This window comes from Falco naumanni, chromosome 18 (genome assembly GCF_017639655.2).
Source record: "Falco naumanni isolate bFalNau1 chromosome 18, bFalNau1.pat, whole genome shotgun sequence".
NCBI lineage: Eukaryota > Metazoa > Chordata > Aves > Falconiformes > Falconidae > Falco > Falco naumanni.
In genome coordinates, this window is record NC_054071.1 from 4,742,564 (window position 1) to 4,764,185 (window position 21,622).

The 21,622-nt window shown below is 59.4% G+C and overlaps 1 protein-coding gene across 12 annotated transcripts in view; it reads left to right on the forward strand.

Moving 5' to 3' along the window:
• SRCIN1 (SRC kinase signaling inhibitor 1) overlaps nucleotides 1-21,622 on the forward strand; it is a 69,169-nt gene that overhangs the window by 25,261 nt on the left and 22,286 nt on the right. For 8 of the 12 annotated variants that reach the window (XR_005831407.1, XR_005831408.1, XM_040617680.1 and 5 more), the window contains exon 4: nucleotides 10,690-10,713. The exons of 2 other annotated variants lie outside the window; for them this stretch is intronic. Coding sequence is in view for 6 of the 10 variants with exons in the window: in XM_040617680.1 (XP_040473614.1) it covers nucleotides 10,690-10,713 (24 nt within the window). In the remaining 4 variants the exon portion in view is untranslated. Of the gene's footprint in view, nucleotides 1-2,556; nucleotides 2,648-10,689; nucleotides 10,714-18,899; nucleotides 19,340-21,622 lie in introns of those variants that run through there. 2 more of the 12 variants (XM_040617682.1, XM_040617681.1) reach the window with 2 other exon arrangements.

The following is a 21,622-nucleotide window of genomic DNA, read 5'->3' on the forward strand; positions in this document are numbered from 1 at the left end:
GTGCGATTCGGCCAGGGCCCGCCCCGTGGTGCCCAGTGATGAACGTACAGAAGTAAAAAAATAATATTAGAAAAATAATTATATGATGGTGTAAGGGGGTGACCCCATCACCCCTCCCTATTTCTCACTGTTATCCACATTCCTTTTGGATATGCTTTTCCGCACGGGACTCAGAGGGTGCGTTACCAACTGGGAACGCGCGGTTTTACACAGACAAATTATAAACCCCCAAAAATAAGGGATTACCAACCCTCCCTTGCCCGTGACCACCTATGCATGGCAGCTGTATTGCAATTCAGCCCTGTCTGCTCAGGCACCTTGCAGCTCGTAACCTGCAGCATGGGGTTAAATACCGCAGCGGAGCTGGAGCAGAACCGTGCCTCTTTCAGGTCTAAATAAAAGTGTATAAAAGCTCGGATTGAAGCTTGTCCAGTTCTGCTGCAGGGTAAAAAAAAAAAAAAAAAAAAAAAAAAAAAAGGAAAAGGAAAAGGCTCGAGCTGAGTGTTAACGTGTTGGTGGCTGCCTGACAGCAGCAGATTTGCAGCTGCCCAGAATAAATCTGATTTCGGAATAAATAAATAACAGCCAGCACAGATGTACGTACCCCCAAAGCCCAGCCCTTGCTCTTTCTTGCCTCGCCAAGGCTGCCCTGCAGCATTGCCGCTGGGTGCATCAGTGCTGCGTAGGGCAGGAGTGATGCTGCAGGCAGGGATGCAGGCAGGGGTGCAGGCAGGGGTGCAGGCAGGCTGGGGAGGTGCTGGTTTGCTGCAATTGGCTTTGTGCCTCAGTTTCCCTGAATAAAACAGGGGGTCTTGGCTGCTTCCCCGCTCTGCAGCAGGGTGTGCTGCCACATCGGGGACCTGGTGGTGTGGGGGGGCTGAAATGTGGGGCTGGGGGTTTGTGGGGCCAGGGCCGCAGGCAGGCAGGGCAGGGCAGGGGGAGCAGTAATTTTTTTTGCATGGGTTATTCTCAAGAGTACTTTGCCCTTCTTGATAGCGCTGTCAGTGCAGCAGCTCCTGGGGTTCGGGCCAGGTACGCAGCAGGGACCGGGGGGGGGGGGGGGGGGGGGGGGGGGGGGCAGGCGGGATGCCTGGGTGCAGCATCACGGGGCTGCTGCAGCCCCCGCTCCTGCCTGCAGATGCTGGGACCCGGCTCCCACTGATTAAAGCGAATATTAACAAATCCTGGTGATTTTTATTAGCCTTGCAGTCGTCAAGCCTTTTGGGAAGCGTGCGCCAATGCATTTCTGCATAACTGGAGGGAAGAAAATCTCCTGGGGAAGTTGGGATGTCGGGGGCACTGACAAAGCCTTGCGGGGGGGCACCCCGGGTGCTGTGCACAGGACGGCACCGGGGCTCATGCAGCTCCTGCATGGGCTGCAGAGCCCCTCCAGGGGTGCTGGCATGGGGTGGGGGGACCCCAGCGGCACCCTGTGCTGCAGCAGGGTCTTACAGGGGGTGTGCATGCGGGCTGCATGCATGCACGGTGCTGCCCATGCCCACCCCCCAGCCTGTCCACAGCCCACCCTGCCAGGGTGCATGGGGGTAAAAATGCTGCCAGGTTGCTGGGTCTGGGGGCCTGCCCCCACCCCTGCCCCCACAGTCCCCGAGCACGCACCCCTGTTCCAACTGCCCCGTTGCACCCCCAGCGCCCACCCATGTCCCATTGCACCCCCAGCACCCATCTCTGTCCTGTTGAACCCCAGCACCCACTCCTGTCCCATTGCACCCCCAGTTCTCCCCAGCACCCACCCTTACCCCACCGCACCCCTAGCACCCACCTCTGTCCCATTCACCCCCAGCACCCACCCCTACCCCACTGTACCCCTAGCACCCACTCCTGTCCCATTGCACCCCCAGTTCTCCCCAGCATCCAGCCCTGGCCCATTGCACCCCCAGCACCCACCTCTGTCCCATTGCACCCCCAGCACCCACCCCTGCCCCACTGCACCCCCAGCACCCCCCAGCACCCATCCCTGCCCCATTGCACCCTCAGCACCCACCCCTGCCCCACTGTACCCCCAGCACCCCCCAGCACCCCCCTTGCCCCATTGCACCCCCAGCACCCACCCCTGCCCCACTGCACCCCCAGCACCCCCCCTGCCCCATTGCACCCCCAGCACCCCCCAGCACCCATCCCTGCCCCATTGCACCCCCAGCACCCACCCCTGCCCCACTGCACCCCCGGCACCCCCCCAGCCCCATTGCACCCCCAGCACCTCCCAGCCCCCATCCCTGCCCCATTGCACCCTCAGCACCCACCCCTGCCCCACTGCACCCCCAGCACCCCCCAGCCCCATTGCACCCCCACCCCCTCCCCCCTGCCCCATGGCACCCCCCACCCCCCAGCACCGCCCCCGCCTCCCGTTGCAGCCCCCCCTCGCCCCCCCCCGGCAGCGCCCCCCAGCGGCCCGGCGCAGCGCGGCGGCAGGTGGAGTCGCCGTTGCCATGGCGACCGCGCCCCTATCAGGGCGGGCGCGCGGGGCCGGCGGCGGCCGCAGCGGCGGGAGGTGGTGGCTCCGCTCCGCGCTGCGCGCAGCGGCCGCGGCACCGCCCGCCCCCGAGCCGAGCCGAGCGGAGCCGAGCGGAGCCGAGCCGAGCCGAGCTCGTCGGCGCTGCGGATCCCGGCCCGGGCTCACCTGCCGCAGGTACCGGGTCGCGCGGGGTCCGGCGGGGCGGCGCGGGGCGCATCCCTCCGGTGGGGTGCGGGTCCGGTGTCGCGGTCCCCTCCTGCATCCCGGTGTCCGCCCTCCCCGTGCTGCGGCGGCCCGACCTCCCCTTCCCCAGACATCCCGCTGCCGCTCCCGCCCACCCCACCATCCCCCCCCCCCCCCCCCCCCCCCCCCCCGAGATCCCGGTCCCCCCGGTCCCTCACCCCGTCACCAACCCATGCCCCCGCCCGCGCCCATCCCCTGGCCCCCAGGGAGGGGGCAGCCCCCCATTCCCACCAGCCCCGCGCCGTTCCCTTTTCCCGGGGGTCTCCCGGCTCGCGGGTGGCGCTTTCTGGGTGCCACAGTCCCTGCGTTGCCCTTTGGTGCACCACCGGGGGCGGGGGGGCTCACCCTGCACCCCCCGGCTGCACATGGGGCTGTGCAAAGCCCTCGGTGGTGCCGGTGGCAGCGCTTCTGTGCAGCCCCCTTCCTCACAGGGCAGCCCTGCGTTGTCACCCGTGTCCCCTGCGCAGGGGACACCCATCCCCTCTGCCCTTCTCGGGCTGCGCTGCGGGCAGCCGGCGAGGGGCAGATGGTGGCCTGGGCACGCAGCATCCCTGCGCCATGCAGGGGCTTGTCTTGCCTCCAGCGCGCTCGGTCCAGCATCCTTCCCGTGGGGGTCCTGCCGGCATCGCTAGGACCCCCCAGCCTGGACCTCCAGGACCTCCACCATGGGAGGAGCCGCTTGATACCATCTCCCTTCAGCACCCCCAGCCCCCCCCCCCCCCCCCCCCCCCCCCCCCCGTTTCCAAGAGGTGCTGGAGCCGGGCACATGGAGAGTGCCCATGGCCTTGGCATGAGTTTGGCATCGTCTTGTCCTCACAGGGTGCCTGACCGGGCTGGGGGTGCCAGCACAGGCACTGGGGACCAGGACACTCTGTTTTTTGTAAAACCAGTGGTGGTGGTGGCTTGTGGACGTTGCCCAGAGTGAGCCGGTCACTGGGAGCTCGTGGGAGCTAGAAGTGGGGCCCGTTGGTGCTTTGCCCAGGGTCTCATCCTGGTCTCCAGAGGTGGAGCGTGTTGTGAACCGTTGCAAACTGCTGTAATGGTGGAGGAGAGCGTGCGTGGCTGTCGGGAGTAACGTGAACGAGCGTGTGTGTGTGTGTGTCCCTATGACTGCAGCCAGAGCTGTCTCTATCGATTCTCTTGTTTTTCCCCTACCGGGAGCAATTCCTGGCTGATTAAAAGAGACCTGGCCCACGGTTTGCCTGGGAATCAGGCCCCCGGGACCTGGGAGTCATGCAAAGCTCTGTAGGTCACCCCACTTCTCCTTGGCTTTAGGGATGGAGCAGGTCTTGAAGTCCCTGAGAAGTGGGTAATAAATACGGCCACACTGGTGACACTGATGGCATCCCTAGGGAGGGCATCCACGAGCCTGTGGTGTGGTCCAGCGGGGGGATACCCAGTGGATGCCCACCAGGAATTGGATCCAACTCCATTCCCTTGGCACCCTCACCGTGGTTCAGGGGAGCACAGTGCCAGCGCTGCTGTCGGCGAAGGGCCGTGCGTATTCCTGCCTCTCCGGCACAAACAGATGCCACGATATGAAGGTGCGCATCCACCCCTGCCCTGCTGCCCAAAGTTTCCTGCTGTTCCTAACCCAAATTCGGCTCTTTTTTTGCTGGCAGCCTGGAGGGTCCTTGTGAGCCGGCTATGGGCTGCTGCCTGCCCCGATGTCATGGTGCTGGGCTGGCACTGAGCGGGGTGAGGAGGGAGAACACCAAAAAGCTGCAGCAGCCAGAGAGGCAGCTCCTGTCCCTGCTGCTAATGCAGCCCTGGCTCCGGCGGTGCTGGCAGCAGTAGGCAGGGAGTGCAGGAGAACAGGTCAGTCTCCATCACCAGCTGCGTGCCGGTACCCTCTGTGCCCAGCCCCCCCCCCCCAAAAAAAAAAAAAAGCTCTGCTGCTGGCTGGCCAGGGTGGGAGCAGCACCTGTGCTGTACCCTGAGGTGCTGGTACTTGCTGGGGACCATGTGGTGGGAGGCAGGGCTTGCAGCATGGGGGGGATGTGGCTGCTGGACCCCACGGGGTGATGGTTGCAGTGCTGCTTTGCGGGTCCTAGAGGTCCAGGGGACCCTGGGCAGGATTTGTCCCTCCTCGCCCTTGGTGTGGGGTTTCTCTGGGATTTACCTGCAGGGATGAGCTTCCCTGGGTTTGGAGGCACCTGTTGGGGGAGGGGGGGAGCAGGTCCCCCCAAAGCTTTTGGGGGTCTGTGCGGGGGGGAGCGGATGGATGCTTGCTGCCTGCTTGCTGCCTGCTTGCCGCCGGGTTTACCTTGCACGTCCCTATTGTGTTGGTCCACCTACGCCGTGCCGTTGCCATAGCTACTCTGCAATCTGATCTGCCCAACTTCTGCCTGGTTTCCCTGCCTTCCCCCCCCCCGAAACCTTTGGCCCTGCTCCCTGGCTCCCCACCCCCCCCCCCCCCCCCCCCGCCCCCCCCCCCCGCCATGCCCCAGGAGCAGGATGGAGACCTTGGCCCCTGTGCTGGGGTGCACAGCTGCTGACGGGTGTCAGACAACGATGGGGCAGAGACACCCCTATCCCCATCCCATCATGAGCAGGCTGGGGATGTGCTGAGCACCAAGTCCAGACCCCAGAGGAACCTGCAGCGCCAGAGGAGTCCCTGTCCTTGAACGTGGAGGCCACAGCAGGGAGATGTTCAAAGCCCAAGCCGGCTTTTGCATGGCTGATCCTCAGCAGAGCGTTTGTCCTGATGCATCTTTTGCAAGGGAAACTTGGGGATGCATTGCTATAAACAGATGTTGCTGGTGTGCTTTGTATTGGCCTCAGGAAAGGAGAGGGCTTGAGGAAGTGTCAGGAGGGCAAATCACTGATGTCCAAAAGCATTTGTGCTCGGTAGCATCACTTGGGCTGCCCCAGAGGCACTGCACGGTCAAGGCTGTGATTGCTGCTGGAGAGCTGATGGATCTCACCTGGGGAGGGGGCTGGTACGTGGGATGCTGTGGTCCTGCAGCAAACTTCGAGCAGTGCATCTGGGCCGCCGTCCTGTGGGTGATGCTTGCCATCCAGTCGCTGTGACAACCTGCTATGGCATCTCTGTAACATCTCTTGGTGGCCATCAGAGCCTCTTTGGGCGGGGGGGGGGGTGGAGAGAGGTGTAGTCAAACCCAAGTCACTGCCTAAAGATGCCGGTGCCTGAAAGAGGAGCGGCAAAACAAGCGTCTTGGTGCCCTTTGCGCCGTGGGCTCTGGCTTGGGTGGCTCGCTGAGGCCCCTTAGGAGCCCAGGTCTGGTGGGAACTCGCCCCAGCGCCCCTGCATCTTGTCTTGTCTCGCCTTGGCCTGTCTCCCGCACGCTGGGATGCTCAGCTTTGAGAGGTCCTTCCGCAATAACTGCGAGACCTCAGATGACAGGACCTGCGGTGCACAGTGTCGGCGTCGCTCTTCACTCTGTCTGGTTACTGTTTGCATTCGGCTCTCTATCTTGTCATGTTTCTATTTCCACTTTAATCCAGTTTCTCTCGTACTGAAAAGCATTAAAAAACCCCTTAATAAGGGGAAACAGATTAAATTCACTTTACTGTTATTTTTCAAGGAGATTTTTGTTTGTCAAGACATTGTGCCGGAGGGGGACTCTATCAGAAAGTGGAACTCCTGAAAATGAGTTAATTAAAAAGCCAATGAAGCTGCCTCTGTCCCTCCCTTCGGTGGAGCGTGCTGGGGCTGCTGCTGCTGCCCATTTTGGAGGGACGCATTTGGTCCTGCCTTGTTAATCACTAACAGATTTGTGCTATAATTGCTAACCAGGGGAAGTCTGCCTTGGTCAAGGCAGTGACTCACTTGGATTTCATTTAGCTCCTGTCTTCTCCTGGGACAATCACAAAGATTTTTATTTTTTTTTTCTTTTTCAAACTTCAAAATGTTCTTCACTCCATTCCCCCAGCGCTGGTTTTCCCCTCTGCTGCAGCATGTACTGTGCATCCTCCAAGCATTTGTGCATGCACGGGTCCCCTCACGGCTGTGGGTTCACAGGAGCATCTCAACCCCCCTTTTGCACTTGCACAAGCACTCCAGCTCCTCGGTGCACGCCTGTGCACACGCTTGTGCTTCGGAGGGGGGTGTGGGGGGCAGTCCTAGTTAGTCCATCATTTTGCAGCACCACAGACATGACTTTCATTGTAATTATAATCTCAGCCTTTGTAATTCTTCATACCTTCTGCACAGCTCTGCTGCAAGCGAGCTGCCTGTTTTATCGGTTGTAACAAGGCTGTCGCTTCAAATCCTCTCTCAGACCATTATCTCCCTTTGATGCTTCTGAAGAGCCAGCGATATGTTAATTCTACCTTGGCCCTCTCCTCTTCCCTTCTCCTTGCGCAAATCCACCCTTGCCAGCCTGGCCGGCTGCCGTGGTGCTGGCAGGGGTGCTGAGCACAGCGCTGGGGCTGTCCCTGCTCTGTCCCCTGCCTTTGGGGCAGCTGCTGGGGGGTGGCTGCGCTGAAGGCTGTGGCTGCTAGTGCTGCGCTGGTCCCCTGTCACTGCCATCTCCTTGGGCACAGCCTGTGCCCACGGCGGGGTACCTGAGCCGGGGGAACACGTCCTCTCTGCTCTGAGGGAGATTTGGGGTGGGTGGAGGACAAGCAAACGGCAGGACGTGCTGGGCAAAGCGCCGGTGCGGCAGCAGTGCCTGCAAGGACAGATGGAGCCCCCCCGAAAGGTCTGCGTGGGGGTGTCCATCGCCCACTTGGCCCTGGCAGACAGCACCAGATTGTCGGCTCTGGACAGTCCTGCCTCCCGGCGGGATACAGGCAGGGCAGGCAGTGCATCCCCCATCCTGCCCACCGCCTGGCCAGCCCCAGGCAGAGCTTGGCTTGGGGGGGGGGGGGTCCTGCACCGCTCCTGGGGCTGCTGGAAAAGGGGCTGTTCAGGGGCCAAATCCAGGGACCTGGGAGAGGGTGGGTGCTGTGCCACCCTGGTGCATGCTCCAGGTCCCATTAAACAGCCCAAATCACTTCCAGAAGATTCTTGATTCCCTCCCATGGCACTTGGGGTTCAGACAAGCTCATCGCCGGTTTGATGTGGAGTGGTTGTGTGCAGTGGGGATGTAATTTATGGACTTTGTGATAAGCCTGTCCAGTCATCCTAAAATAATAAATAAAATACATACCAAGGGCTGGCATGAGATAGGATCAGTAATATCAGGGTCTGAGGAAAATTACTGAGACTCTTCAACAGCAAAATAAAGAGCGTGGAAGAAAAAAAAAAAAAGTCACAGAAGGAAAAAAGTCAGGAGCGTCATCTCCTGGCACAGACTGGTTCAGGGCCCTTTGGGGACTGGGACAGACTGGTTTGGCTACAACTCTATGGAGTATTTGGCTAAAATATCCGATCCCATTGTGGAGGCCCATTGCAGCCATTCAAGCACAAATGAATGGAGAGGGGGGTGAGCATCCCCTCGGTGTGAAGGCAGTACATCCATGCCTCCAGGGACCTCCGTCGGGCCCCCCTGGGCAGGGGTCTCTGGCCCCCTTCCTTGCCTGGATGTACTGGTGGGGAGAAGCAGCTGATGGAGGCGGCGGTGGGGGTGCTGGCAAGGCGAGGGGATGGAGGATTTCCTCCTGTCCCTTTGGAACGGGCTGTGATTTATGAAGGGTCCCTCACACAGACGTTCCTGGGAGCGGGAGCAGAGCCTGGCCTTGGGGAGTTTGGCTGAGGGCTGCCGAGCAGAAGCGCGGTTACAAAACCCTGCGCAGCTTAAGAGACGTCTCCAACTCCGCAGCGTGCGGCACGGCATGTCAAACCCTTCAGGAGCTGATGCAATCCTGCTCACCTCTGGGAGACAGCGGGATGAGCTGTGCTTTCCTGCGGCTCCTCGAGCCGAGCCGAGGAGGAGCACACAGCATCCTCACATCTACCTGGGATGAGATGCTTTGGCTTGACCCATGGCAGTGGTACAGCTTGGGTTGTGCCCTGGCACTGGGGGGGTTGTGCCCTGGCACCGGGGGGTTTGTGCCCTGCCTTGCCTTGTGCCCAGCACCTCGCCCCGGCAGCTCGCCGAGCGCAGAGCGGCTGGTGCAGCTGATGTATTAATTACTGGGTGCGATGGATGGCTTCATTTAGTACCAAAAGGCGTTCTGAGGCGGTTTCTCACTGTCAAGCTCCTGGTGTTTTGGAAAAGCTTGACGTGCCTGGGATAGGCTTGGATCCTGCTGGTTGTTATCTAATAGTGCCTGGTAATCACAGCTCTGGGCTTCTATTTCTGGTTCTGCCTCTGAGTCATGGTGTGCCCTTGGAAAAGACCTTTGTGCCTTGAGGCTTGTCTGCATGAAAACGCTGTGCTCGTTTGACTTAAATCCCTTTTAAAAGTTTCGGTTTGGTTGAGGCAGAGCTTGGTTTGGGTCTCCTGATGTCCTATGGGATGTTCACGTGAACTGCATCTTGAATTGGAACGAGAGCATCCTGCCGATGCTTGAGACGAGTCTAAAAAGTGAATTTGTGTTTATACACATAGATCAGACCTCTATTTACCTTGTCAGCCGAAGGGTTAATATCCCAGCAGCACATCTGCTAAGCGGATATTTGAAGTCCTTGGATAAATACTCTGTGATGGTCTAAACTTATTGCAACTTCTTCCTCTGCTCCCTGAGCATTGCAATAGGAGGCTCCTTGGCAGCTACCGGGGCATCGCAGGGACTGGTGGGGACTGGGAGCTTGGTGTGGGAGCTTACTTTCTATTTAAAATAATAATTAAACCCAGCATCCTCTAAGTAACAAACTAGGTTTGCAGCCACGGTGATAGCGGTGGAGAAATAAATGCTGTAAAAAAGCAAGGCGGTAGGTGGGTGTGAGAGGGGAGAAAAGGGTGGTCAAGACCTTCGATCCCAGTAATAAGACCACTGGGACAAAAGCTGCTTTGCACCCGTTTCTCCCACCCCATCCATGATCCGCACATCTCAGCGATACTGAAATGCTTCCCCTTCCAGCAAGGTGGATCACCCTTCTTGTCACTAGATCCAACGTCCCTCCTGCTGCGCACACCACCTCCTCCAGCGCCGCCTCTGGGTGCTGCTGGAGCCAGGGTGCTGTGCTGGGGCTGGGCTGTGTGGGTGCTGGGGGACCGGCTGCGGGGTGGGATGGAGCTGCTTGCCGTGCTGCTGTGCCAGGTGCATGCCCCGCTCCGTAGCGCTTCGCTTTGCCCGCAGCGGCGGGGAGCTCGCCTGGCCCCATCCGGCGGTGCAATGTGCTGGGGTGCTCCATCCCAGTGGGGTCCTGAGTCCCTCTGAGCACTTGCTTGGGCTCCTGCGGCCCCGTCCCAGCTGTCCGAGCCCACTGCTGCCCTGGGAAAGGTCCTGAGTCTCTAAGCCACTCACCGCTCCGCTGCCTCCGGTATACCTGCTGGTGGGTATCGCAGTGAGCCGCAGCTCTGAGCATCCTCAGGACTTGCCGGGCAATCTCCCACCGGTGATTAGCAGTGGGTGGCTTGGGAGAAGGAAGTGGCTCGAGCTCTCTGGCTGGCTGGGCTGCAAGCGATGCCAGCTCCTGTCATTCGCTGTAGCACATCAGCTTGACACTGGTGGAAACACTGTGAAGAAGCAACAGAGGGAGGTAGCGGGGACCAAGAGGGGAGATGGCAAGATCCCTTTAAAAATGAAAAATATTCCGGCTTCCAGCACTGATTCCCAGGGCAGCAGCCTGACCAGCACGGGCCAGGACAGTGTGGGCATACCGGTGACTCCAGTAGCGATGCTGGGCTGCCATCCCGCTACTCCCTTGAGTTACTTTGCACCCCAGTCTGCGCTGAGCACCCATCGCCATCCCTGCCCGCCTGCATGATCCTGCTTCCCCTTCGCCAGCCCTTCGCAGCATGAAACTTAAGCGACCCGTTGGGAGGGGACATTAAGCAGAAACAAGAGCAGGTTTAATATCGCAGTTTAAAGTCAACAATTCTCAAAAGGAAAGCAAAAGTCAAACCAGAATCTTAATGGTATTTTTTGTTTTCTTTTGTTGTTTTATTTTTTGTTAGCAACCCAACTACTGGAGCTTTAAGGTCAGTATTTCTGATTTTTCATGCTTCTGTTTGAAATGCATGCACTTTTCCACCCTTGCCTCATCTCTGTGTCTGTGTAGGGGGGTGGGAGCTCGGGATTTTTTTTTTTTGTTGAGGATTCCTGTGCCACAGTAGTTTGTTCTCAGCTCAGCAGCAGTTTAAGCTTGTGAGAAGGATCTTAACGCTTTTCGGTCGAGTCGTTGTCAGATACAAACCTGTTCTCCGAGTGGAATGAATCTGTGTCCTGCCCTCGTTTCAACCACTGTCACCCCACAGCTCAGTCCTGCTGTGTGATTTATTTAGAGTGATTTATTTCATTGCAACAGGGACCTTAATTCTGGGAAAAGGACAGGAAAGAGCCTGTTCTAGGTGGGCTTGGAAGTCTTACCTGTGGAGCTGCATCCAGGTGCCTGCTCCCAGGCAGGGATACGAGGGTTGCTCTGATTTCCAGTCTCTGGGAAGGTGGCCCTGCTGGGACCTGCTGTGCTTCCCATCCCACAGGCCGTTGGTCACTTCTCTGACTTGTCCCTTTGCCCAGCGTCGCTTCCCCCTCCAGGCTCCTCATCTCCCTCCCCCAAGCCCCTCGTTCCCTGGGGAGCCCAGGCTGATCCCACGCTGTCGGGCAGGAGAGGAGCTCGGGGATCTCGGGCCGGGGGTGCTGTGCTTGCCCCTTGCAGGAGGTGGTGTTGGCAGGGAGGGAGGAGGAACAGGCTCTCCAGTGCAAATGCCATGCCGGACCCCCCAAAACCAGTTTGTGTTTGGTGTGTTGAGGGATGTGGAGACCAGGCAGCGAAGTTTTTTGTTTGGCTGGTGGTGCTGAGCCCCGCGGGAGGGGAAGGGGCAGCTCTGTCCTGCGTTGGCCATCACATCTCTGTCTCCATCCCCTGCCCTGGTGCTTTGGCATGATGGTACCAGCTGCCGGAGCGGCAGAACGGAGAAATCATGAGTGGTTGCTTTATTGCACCAGGATCCTCGTGCCTGAACCCACCTTTTCCAGGTTACACAAAAGGGACCCTGACGGGAGCCTCCTGGCAGCGCCGAGGGTCGGTGCCTGCCTGGCGATTCCTGCCAGCACCTTGCAAACAGTTGCACTATTGTCTGGCAGGGTGAAGTACGCATGTCATCCCAGCTCCCCTTCCTCCCTCCTCCTCGCCCAGGGATGCGGTGGCAACACTTCAAGGTCAGGCATGTTGCTGGATGACCTTGGCGTGTCGTCCCCGGTGGGTTTGCTCTTCCTGTGGAAAAAACAGGCACTTTTCTTGGTTGGCAGCGGAGAGTGGAGGAGTCGTAAAATGCATAATATGTGCACTTGTCCCGAGTTTTCATTCTTGAAGTACTTGCAGCGTAAAACGCGTGTGAGCAGTGGCTCCCCGAATATTCAGCTGTCTTGAGTTCTCACCGGCTGGTTTCAGCCATGTGCTCTCGGGGACATTCCTGGGACTGGCGGAGTGGGGAAGGCACAAAAGCCTCGATTATTTTGGTTTTTTTCCATTTTTTGTGAGTAAGAAATAAAACGGGGATGAACTTCAGGGCTCCACCCACCCCAGAGGGGTCCTCCTCAGCAGCGGCAGGGGGTTTGCAGCCACAGAGGTGGTGCGTTTTCTATAACTACATATTCTTCTGAGCCTGGAAGTACTTTGCATCGCAGGCAGGAGCATCTTTCCTGGCTGTGGGAATTGCATTACGGGTTAAATCACCCTCCAGCTTCCAGCTGCCTGACCCCGATACCCAGTGGGGCATGAGCCAGAGGCAGCTGGGGATGGCTTGTCACCAGGAGAGCCCTGCGGGGAGGCTGATCCTGCCAAGCAGGTGCTGGGGGCTTCCTTGAGGCCACCGCAGCCACCTGTGTCCCCTGGGGTCTTCTGTAGCTGCAGGCTTGGCATTCAGCTGGGAAAGCTGCTCCCACCTCCCCTGCTGTCTCCCCAGAATAAAACTTTCATGACCTTTTAGGTTCCCTGGCTGTGTCCAGCTGCTGTCCTGCGCTGCTGGGGGTGCGCAGCCAGCCCTTCTCCGTCCCTGAGCCAAAGTGTGGGGGGGCTGTGCCCAGAGCCCCAGCTGGTGTGGGATGGAGGGGATCAGATGGTGGGAAGGGCTGTGCCAAATTCCCAGGGATGTGGAACGCTGCTGCTGGTGATGGGCCCCCAGGGCAGGACCTGCTCTCCTCTTGCCCTGGCATCCCTCATCTCCCTGTGGACAGGCAATGGGGGGTTCTGGCTGCGGTCGGGGGCTCTCCAGGCATGGGCTTTAGGGAGGGGGGGGGCCCTGCATTGCTGTGTTTGTTGGCCACGGTGCTGGAGATGAGCAGATGCACTTGTGTGGTGATGCTGTCATTGCAGAGAGGGGTTCAGGATATCGCGCTGTCCCCAGCCATTTCATCCTCCACATCCCCTGGTGTCTGCAGGTCCTGCCACAGCCGCTCCGTCCTCCTGCCCCGTGCCCCAGCGCATCCCTGGGATTCCTGCACTCACTCCTAGATTGAGCCAGCCACGCTCGGCTCATGAATGTCCCTTCCCAGCAGCTGGGTCAGGCAATGTGCTCGCACGGAGCCATCGATCCAGCTGCTCCATGGCTATCGTCACGCTGCTGCCAGTCCCCGAGTCCCCAGGCAGATGCCTGAGTCCCTCAGCCAGGACAGCCTGACACCCACCTGCCTTTCCACCGCCTAAACCGCATCGCAGCTCACAGCCACCATCCTCCCGTTTTGGGGTCACCCAAACCCATCTTTCTGGGTTGTCAGCCTCTCCTGTGTGGCAGCATCTCAGCCCTGTGGTTTGCAGGGTTTGGGGGGTTCCAGGGACGCATCCCTGGATCTGGCGGGGGGGGGCACATCCCCAGGGATGCAGCGGGGAGGGGGCTTCCCTGCAGCAAGGCAGTGCCAAGGGCTGGGGGCTCCCGCTGTGCTAACAGAGGGGTGGGCTGGCTCCTTGCTGTCACTCCTGGGCTGGGAGAGGAATGGGAAGAACCAAAGGAAGAACCAAAGGTAAAGTCCTTTGGTGCCAGGGCTTTAGAGAAACATCAAAGGGACTAAAGCAAAAGCTGCTGGGGAGAAAAATGACTGGGATGTGGAAGGGAGAAAGCGAGGGGGACCGGAGACATTTGTCTTTAGAACAAGTGTCTGGGGCTGTGCTGGAGCACACAGCTCCGGCTCCAGCAGTGGCTGGTGGTTTGACCAGGGCTCCGGGCTGTGGCACCGCGTCCTTCGCCCCAGCAGGGCTGCGGCACGGGGCTGGGCACCGTTTTTCCCATTTCCATCGGCCAGCCGGGGAGTCGAGGCGTTTGCCCAGCCGGTATTATAGGCAGGCAGTGGTATTTACTTGCAGGAGACGAGCAAATGCCAGGCAGGCTTAGCTCCTGTAATCCTGCGGCTCCTGCACCAGCCCTCCTCCCTGCGCCCTCCCGGTGGCCTTGGCATCCGCCTGATCCTCGGGGACAGGCGTTTGCTGCGTAATATTTTATTGCTTGCTGGAGGAGGGCATTGGGGTGGACCCAGGAGTGGGGAGCAGCTGCTGAGCACCGGCTCCCACCTCCTCCCGGCGTTCTGCTCTTGGAGCACTCACTGGGTTTCTGACCTGTCCGCGGGAGCTGCTCTCCAGGGTTTGGTTATCTCTTGGTCCTGGGTGGTGTCAGTATTTTTATTACCGCAGCAGTGGTGAGAGTAGCATCCTTGGTGTAAGGATGGGGAAACTGAGGCACGGTGGGACTAGGTGACTCACCTGAGAGATGCATCAGCAGGACCTGCAGCAAGGTCTGGGCTGGCGTCCCATGTTGTGGCTGTTTTCTTCCGGCTGTTGCTGCTGAAGTTGGGGGTTCTTTTTTTGTTGTTTTTGCACTTTAAATCGACCCCTTCGTGCCTTTTTCCCCGACAGGCGCCTGCACTTGTTACCCGGAGCACGGCCTCCCCGTGCACAGCTGTTAAAGCAAATCATGCTTCAGATACCAGAGAGCTGAGCCTTGTCACCTGTCACTGTGAAGTCCCTGTCACTAATGCAGCTACCCTGTGTCCCCACTGGTTTGCAGCCCGTACTCCCTCCCTGCAGCCCTGCGATACCCAGCAAGGGCTTGTCCCTTCTCCCCTCCGTCCCCTTTCTGCTGCTCTCTCGCACTTGGCTTTGCTTCCCGTCCGCCAGCATCCCTGAAGGATGCAGTAATTTGCTTATTTTTGGAAGATGCTGTCACACAAGGCAGCATCGCCAGAAAACAGGGATTGAACGCGGCCGCCGCTCAGCCCCGGCGAGGAAGGGGATGGTTGGGGTGAACGTCCACGTGGGGTCGAGGTAGCAGGGATGGAGGCAGGACTGGCACCCTCACCCTCAAAAGTATCGCCACCCACATATCCCTACAAAATCCATCTCCTATCTCAGGGAGGTGCTGGATCAGGCCTGTTTCTGGACCCTCCCTGCCTGTTTGCCTGGGATCTCATGGCAGGGATGCTCCTCTCCCCACAGATGCCAGGCTGGAGGTGCCTGTTTGAGGCACGGGGGGGGGGGGGGGGGGGGGGAGTGGGGGGAACAACTCCAGGAACAAAAGCACAGCTGCCTTTGCTGGGAGGTTAATGATTACACCCTCCCCAGGGGAGCCAAGGTTGCATCCAGCACCGGGAGATGAGGATGAGTGGGCATGACGTGTCCCCTCACCCGGGGCTGGTCCCAGCTCCAGCCCTGCCCGGGGCACCAGGACCTCCTGCTGCCCCACTGCTAGTGATGTGACTGCTCCACCCCTGCGCTTTTGGGAAGAAAGTGAGTGTTTTGGGGACTGAACACAGCAGGGTCCTCAGCATGGCTGGATTCACAGCGCGGTGGGGACAGCCCTTTGGAGCTGCCATCTCCCATGCGGGCATCCTGATCCCCTCTGCCAGGCAGGTGCTGATGCCCACTCGGCTGCCCATGCTGGGAGAGGGACCGAGGGACACTGCCACCCTGGAGGGCCACCAGCATCCGTCAATATTCATGAGGCTGCAGAGGATCCAGGCTTTTAAATATTCATCAGGCAGGCAAAGGCAGGAGGCTGTTGGTGCCAGTGGAAAAGGGGAAAAAATGCAGAGAGGGGGCCAGCAGCCCCCCCCCCGTGTTCCCTGTGGAGCCAACTGGGACATGTCCGAGGGCAAAACGGTGTTTTCTGCTTGGAAATGGGACATCCGAGCATCGGGCTCCTGCTTGTCACCTTCAGAGGGTGGCTGGTGGGCTGTGCAGGGCAGGTGCCACGGATGCTGGCGATGCTGGTGTCACGGAGATGCTGCTGTAGGGATCATACCATGGCAGGGCAGCGAGCTCCTGCCCGGCTCCCGCTCACAGCTGGCCACCGGTAGCAGGCTGTGCACATCTGGTGGGGAAGGTCCCTTTCTTTAGTCAAGGGGTCCGGTTTAAAAAACTAATCCGATTTTAACGCTAATCCTGTTAACATTGAGATCAGGATTAATTCTGGGTTAATCGGGATAATCCTGACAAAATGTTGAGCATTAGACGTTGGATGAATTATTGCTGCCATGAGCGGTACGCTTTTAATTTGGCAGCGAGACACAGGCGGGGTGCGAGGGGTGGGGGCTGGTGGAAGGGGATGGATAGGCTACAACCCCCTTGGATGGGGGAGACTCGTAGTATATCCTTAGTACATCCCTTCATGTGATGCTCAGAGCACCCTGCACCTCTCATTTCTTCCACCTTTGTTGCTGCAGCCCCAGTTACCTCCAGTCTTTCCTCCTTTTCTTCCCAGCTGGGCATCTCCTGGCTCCTCCATGTCAGGATGCAGGAGCTGGGCTGCTGGAAGTCCCTCCCTGCATGGAGGCTTTGCTGAAGCTCAGCGTTCCTGGCTGGTGGAGCTGGTGTGAAACGCTGCACAAGGATGCAGAAGGGTTCAGCTGCATCTGCTCGGCCCCCGCTGGCTGGGATCAAGTGCCTGAGCTGGGGTGTGCAGGGGAACTCAGTGTGTGTGGTACTGGGGCAGCTGGGCTGCCCTCTCTGAAACTGGTTTGAAAGTTGAGAGCTGATACCTGGGCTGGGGGGGCTGGTGAGGTGATGCCCAGGTGCTGGGGAAGCTATATCTTGGTCAGGGATGCTGTATCCCAGTTGGAGATCCTGCGTTCTAGTCGGGGATGCTGCATCCTGGTGAGGGATGCTGTATCCCGGTCGGAGATGCTGTGTTCTAGTTGGGGATGCTCCCCAGGAGTGATAAGCAGCCAGACCCGAGGTGAGATGTTGTCTGCTGGGGACGTGTCCTGTTACCTGGGCTCTGCTCCTCTTACAAAACAGCCGGCAGCTCTTCGCTGACTCACTCTCCGGGAGCATCAATAATTAAGGATGAGCAGAGTTTGTTAGGAATGAATGAATGAATGAATGGAACAGTTTGCGATGTACTGGCAGCTGTTTGTTTGCAGGGGGGTCAGTGCCACATTGGGTCACTCCTGATGTGAACCGAGGAGTCTCAGAGGGGTTGTCCAAACTGGAGTTCATTTGGCAAAGATCCACTGTCCCACACCCTGGGGCACTAACGTGTGCCCTCCGTTCCACAGGAGCCCCTCCAGCCATCACTGGGGCCCAGGAGGGGCCCGAGGTGGTGGGCTCTCAGCCCAGCATCTCGGAGAGAGGGATGGGCAGGTACCACTGTACTGAGAGCTGGGCTGAATGGCCCCCAGGCAAAGAGATGGGACCAGGCTGGCCTGGCTGGAGCCCCCCAGTGATGTTGTGATGGGGGCAGGCAGGCAGAGAAATGGGGTGGGGGGGGTGGGTGGGGTGTGACATTGCAGGACAAATATCTGGAAATCCCTCCCTCCCCCCCCCCGCTTCTCTCACAGCTCTCAGAGCTGCTTCAAAAAAAAAAAAAAAAAAGTTTCAAATTTCAATTAAAATTTTCCTTGGAAATGTTGACAGAAGCAGAGCTGCAGGAGGGACAGATGTTGTTTTTCTCCCAGCTTTGCTAACGGCTTTATTCGCCCCTGACCCTCACTGGCAGCGCAGGCGAGTGGCCAAGGCTCCAGCCCCACTTCCCAGCACATCCTAAGGGACCCCTCACCCAGGAGGGGTCCCAGGGGGGCCAGGGGCCCCAGCCCCTTCCTCTGGACATTGAAAGCATCTCCACAGGCATCTCCCTGCTGTGCAGGGAGAGGCTTTCCCAGTCAAGCTCCCCTAACACAGACACAGATCTCTAACAGATGGATGGAGGAGGCTCGGCTGGGATGGAGGAGGCTCGGCTGTGTCCCTGAGCAGCCCGGTGAAGCAGCACTGAGCCTGTGTGTTTGGGGATGGGGGTCACACTGCAATGTCCATTGAAAGGCTTTTCCCGCTGTGAGGAGGCAAAGGGACCATGTTGACTGTTTTTTCCCCGCATCCCTTTGTTTCTGAGATCCATTTACCTTGGAAATGGTGCAGACTGGGAGCACTGGGCCGGGCCAGGCTTTCGGAGATGCTCCCCTTCAGCTCTGGCTTGTAAATATTGACTGTCCCCTACAGCTGTTGGCAGCTGGCCCTGGAGGAGGGTGGCCCTGGGGTGTGCTGCAGTGTCGCAGTCCTCACGCTGCCAGGAGGGATGGTCCCTGCTAGCTCCAGTGAGCCAAAGTCTGGGAATTCAGGACAGGAGGCCTGGAGCACCAGCATGAGGGGATGTGGACACGGGCAGGGGTAGAGATGCAGGTAATGCCTGAGAGAAATAGATATTTTTATTATTTTATATAGAAATATTTTTTTTATAGGTAGGGAGACAGGCAGGGATGGAGAAGACTGATGGAGAGCAAGGGTCCAAGAAGCATCAGGTGGGACCTCACATGAGGGGTCCCGTTACCCTCTCCTGTGGCTCTTTCCCAATGCCGGCTCCAAGGGATGCTGTGCCAGGAGATGGCACAGGAAGGTGCAGTGGCTCACCCTGGGCCCACAGCAAGAGCATGGGGTGACTCCCAGCACAGCTCAGCAACAACTCGAGCATCTGCACAGTAGTGATGCCAAAACATCCTTCCCTGCTCCCAGCATTGCAGCTGGAGGCTGCTGGGGTCTCCCCAGCCCCAGCACAGCCCGGACCATCAGGGTGCTGAGCTCCAGTGCCCATCCCAAGAGCTCAGCACACCACCAGATGGGACCTGTAGTCAGATGCTGGATTAAATGGTGAGAGGGGGATTATGAGGAATTAATCCAGATCAGTGTCCAACCAGGGGCTGGAGCCGGGGGTTTATGTACTTGGTAAATAAGCGGTTGCGTTGCTTTGCCAGGGCTGGGCTCGCCAGCACCATGCCAGCTGTTTCCCAAGCTGCCTGGGGTGGATTTTAGGGGGCCCTCGCCTTTATCCCCATCATGTGGCGTGGCAGAGGAGATGCAAACAGGCAGGGGCTGGCAAGGTGGCAGCGTGGCAGAGCCGCGCGGTTGCCCAGGACCTTTGCAGGGCTCCGTCCATCCGTGCAAGGGCGATGCCCGGCCAGCCCGGACACACTCCAGTGCATCATCCCTGCCAATGGGGCAGGATGGAGCGTGAGCTGGGGGGGGGTCCGGGGGCTGCTGCCGGACCCAGCCCCACAACAGCTGTCCGGCACAGCCCCGGCTGCTTTGCCTGGTGACAACGGGCTCGTGGGGAGAGGCTGAGCTCGGAGCCAGACACTGCCTGTGGCATTAGGACAGCAAGGGCTTATCCATCCCAGCTGCGACTACAGGTCTGTATCGGCGCTTGTGGGCTGGGTTCTGGCTCTCCCAGCTGGTTTTTGAGGGGGAGAGGGGCTGCGGGGCTGGGGCTGAGCTGGGCTGGGTGCTGGGTTGAGGGAAGAGGAGCCGTGTGCCCTGCGCACGTCTCAGCAGGGTGCTCAGGCACCCCCTTCTGCTGCCCGTTGTCCTTGTTGCAAATAATATTCTTACCATGGCTGAAGCACCCCGGAGCACCACAGGTTACTGAGCGCTGGCGGGGTGTGATGTACAGAGGGGCCAAGCAGAAACGGGCCTGAGATGGCTGCTTTCTTCTCGGGTCAAGTCCAGCACCACCCTCGGAGCCCACTGTGGGTAGGAGCGAGGGGCTGGCAGAGGCTCAGCTGCCTCCGCTGTGACAAACCCTTTGCTCCGTCTCCGAGGGTCCCTTCGCCGGGTCAGGGTTGCTGCCTGTCTTAGCAAGTGAGTGGAAATACTAATGAGCTCCGGTGGCTTTGAGTTTTGCATGGGAACAGCTGCAGAGTGCCCTGCTCCATCCTGGAGCAGGATCCTTTCCCCACGCACTCTTTCTTGGTTTTTTGGTGTTTTTTTTTCCCCCCTCCTAGCTTCTTTGAAGTGCCCTGCGGGAGGTCCAGAGCTGCTTCTCTGCCCCAGCTCTGCTCCCTCCAAACTCCTTCTGCCATGCTCCTTTGTGCCCCTGGTCCCTCTGCTCAACTCCCCCCCTCTTCCCTGCAGCCACCTCTGCTCTCCATCCACACCCAGCAGCTCGGCTGCTCACCCCCATTCCAGCGGGATAACGGGGGTGCCCATCACTGCCAGGTCCAGAGAGACAATCCCACTCCTCACCCGCGTCCCCCAAACAGTACTGGCTCCTTGGCTCCTTCCTTCCTTCCCTCCAGCTCTGCACATTCAGCCCTGCAAGCTGGGGAGGGTAAATAGGAGAGGGGTGTGGAAGGAGGGGAGGGGGGGATGAGGACAAGAAGGGAGGGGAGAGGAGAGAAGCATCCTTATCTAGCCAGGCAGATATAATGAAGCTGCTTCTGCACTGACAGTAAAGGGATTGTTGGGAGTTTTAGGAGCTAAAAGAATCGCTTAATTGTATCTTTTTTTAGCTCTGGGGAGATAAAAGACAAAGCCCCCAAGTCTCCCTCCATTCTCCATCCCACCTCTTTTATATAAGATTCCCCGGGAGGCACGGGGGGGGGCGGGGGCTGGGGATGCTCCTGGCCCCACTGGTGTCAGGGGGGTTCCCAGTGCCGTTCGCAGCCTGGCTCCGCTGCCTTCCCCAGGAGGGGCTTGGGGGGAGCCGGGTGCGTTTGCACGGGGAGCATCACCCAGATCGCACCCGTGGTGCACTCCCAAGGTGCAAAGTTTTGCTGATGCTTCTCCGCCAGCGAGATTTCCGCGGCTGTAGCATGCAGGAGGCTCCCAGGGGGTTTGAAACTGCTCCCCGGCAGATAGCACGAGCAGGTTTTGTCCCCAGGGTGGGCTGCAGACACCCTGACCTTGGTGTCCATCACCACATTCTCCGCAGCTCTGCACTCCCGAAGGGGGCTGCTTGACGCCTTCCCTGCCAGCGGTGCCAGCTGGGGCCGGAGCTCCTGCCCCTGCCCCCTGGCCTTGGGCAGCTTTTGTTTTGTTTCTGGGCAGCCACATTCCTGCGCCTTCCCTTTGTGCTCTGCCCCTGAACCCGCTGCTTCCCACGCTGCCAGCCGTGGTGCGGGGCAGGCGTTGGGACCGTGGGCTTGGGGGTGATGCTGCTGCTGCTGCCCCTGAGCTGGGGGCTGAGCCAGCCCCGCGATGCTCCCAGTACAGCTGCTGGGGCAGGAATCAGCCCAGCACAGTATTAACCCTGTGCTGTGATGCTGGCCCAGCGAGAAATGGGTCATCTCCCAGCGTGGCATCGCTGCGGTGCAGGGACAGCAAGCGGGAGAGCTGCGTCCCCTCCCCTCCAGCTCCTCACTGCCACCGTGGGTGGGTTTCAGATGCCACGGGGAAAGATCTCGGTGCCCACAGGGAGTGCTGGGCTCTTCTGAAGTCGCAGAAGCCCTTTGTGGGGGGGGGTCTGGGCTTGGGCAAAACTGCCCCTGCCGGGGGGTGCAGCTGAGAAGCAGGGGGCAAAACACCTTTGCTCCCAAGCTGGGGGTCCAGGGTGGGTTCTGGCCACCTCCCTGCAAAGCGCTGGGATTTATCCTGCACCCCAAGAGCCTTCCCCAGCTGGGAGCTGTGCGGGGTGGGATCTGCATGGTCACAGCAGCGTGCAGACCAGTGCCCTGGGTGGGTGCCAGCATCACCCC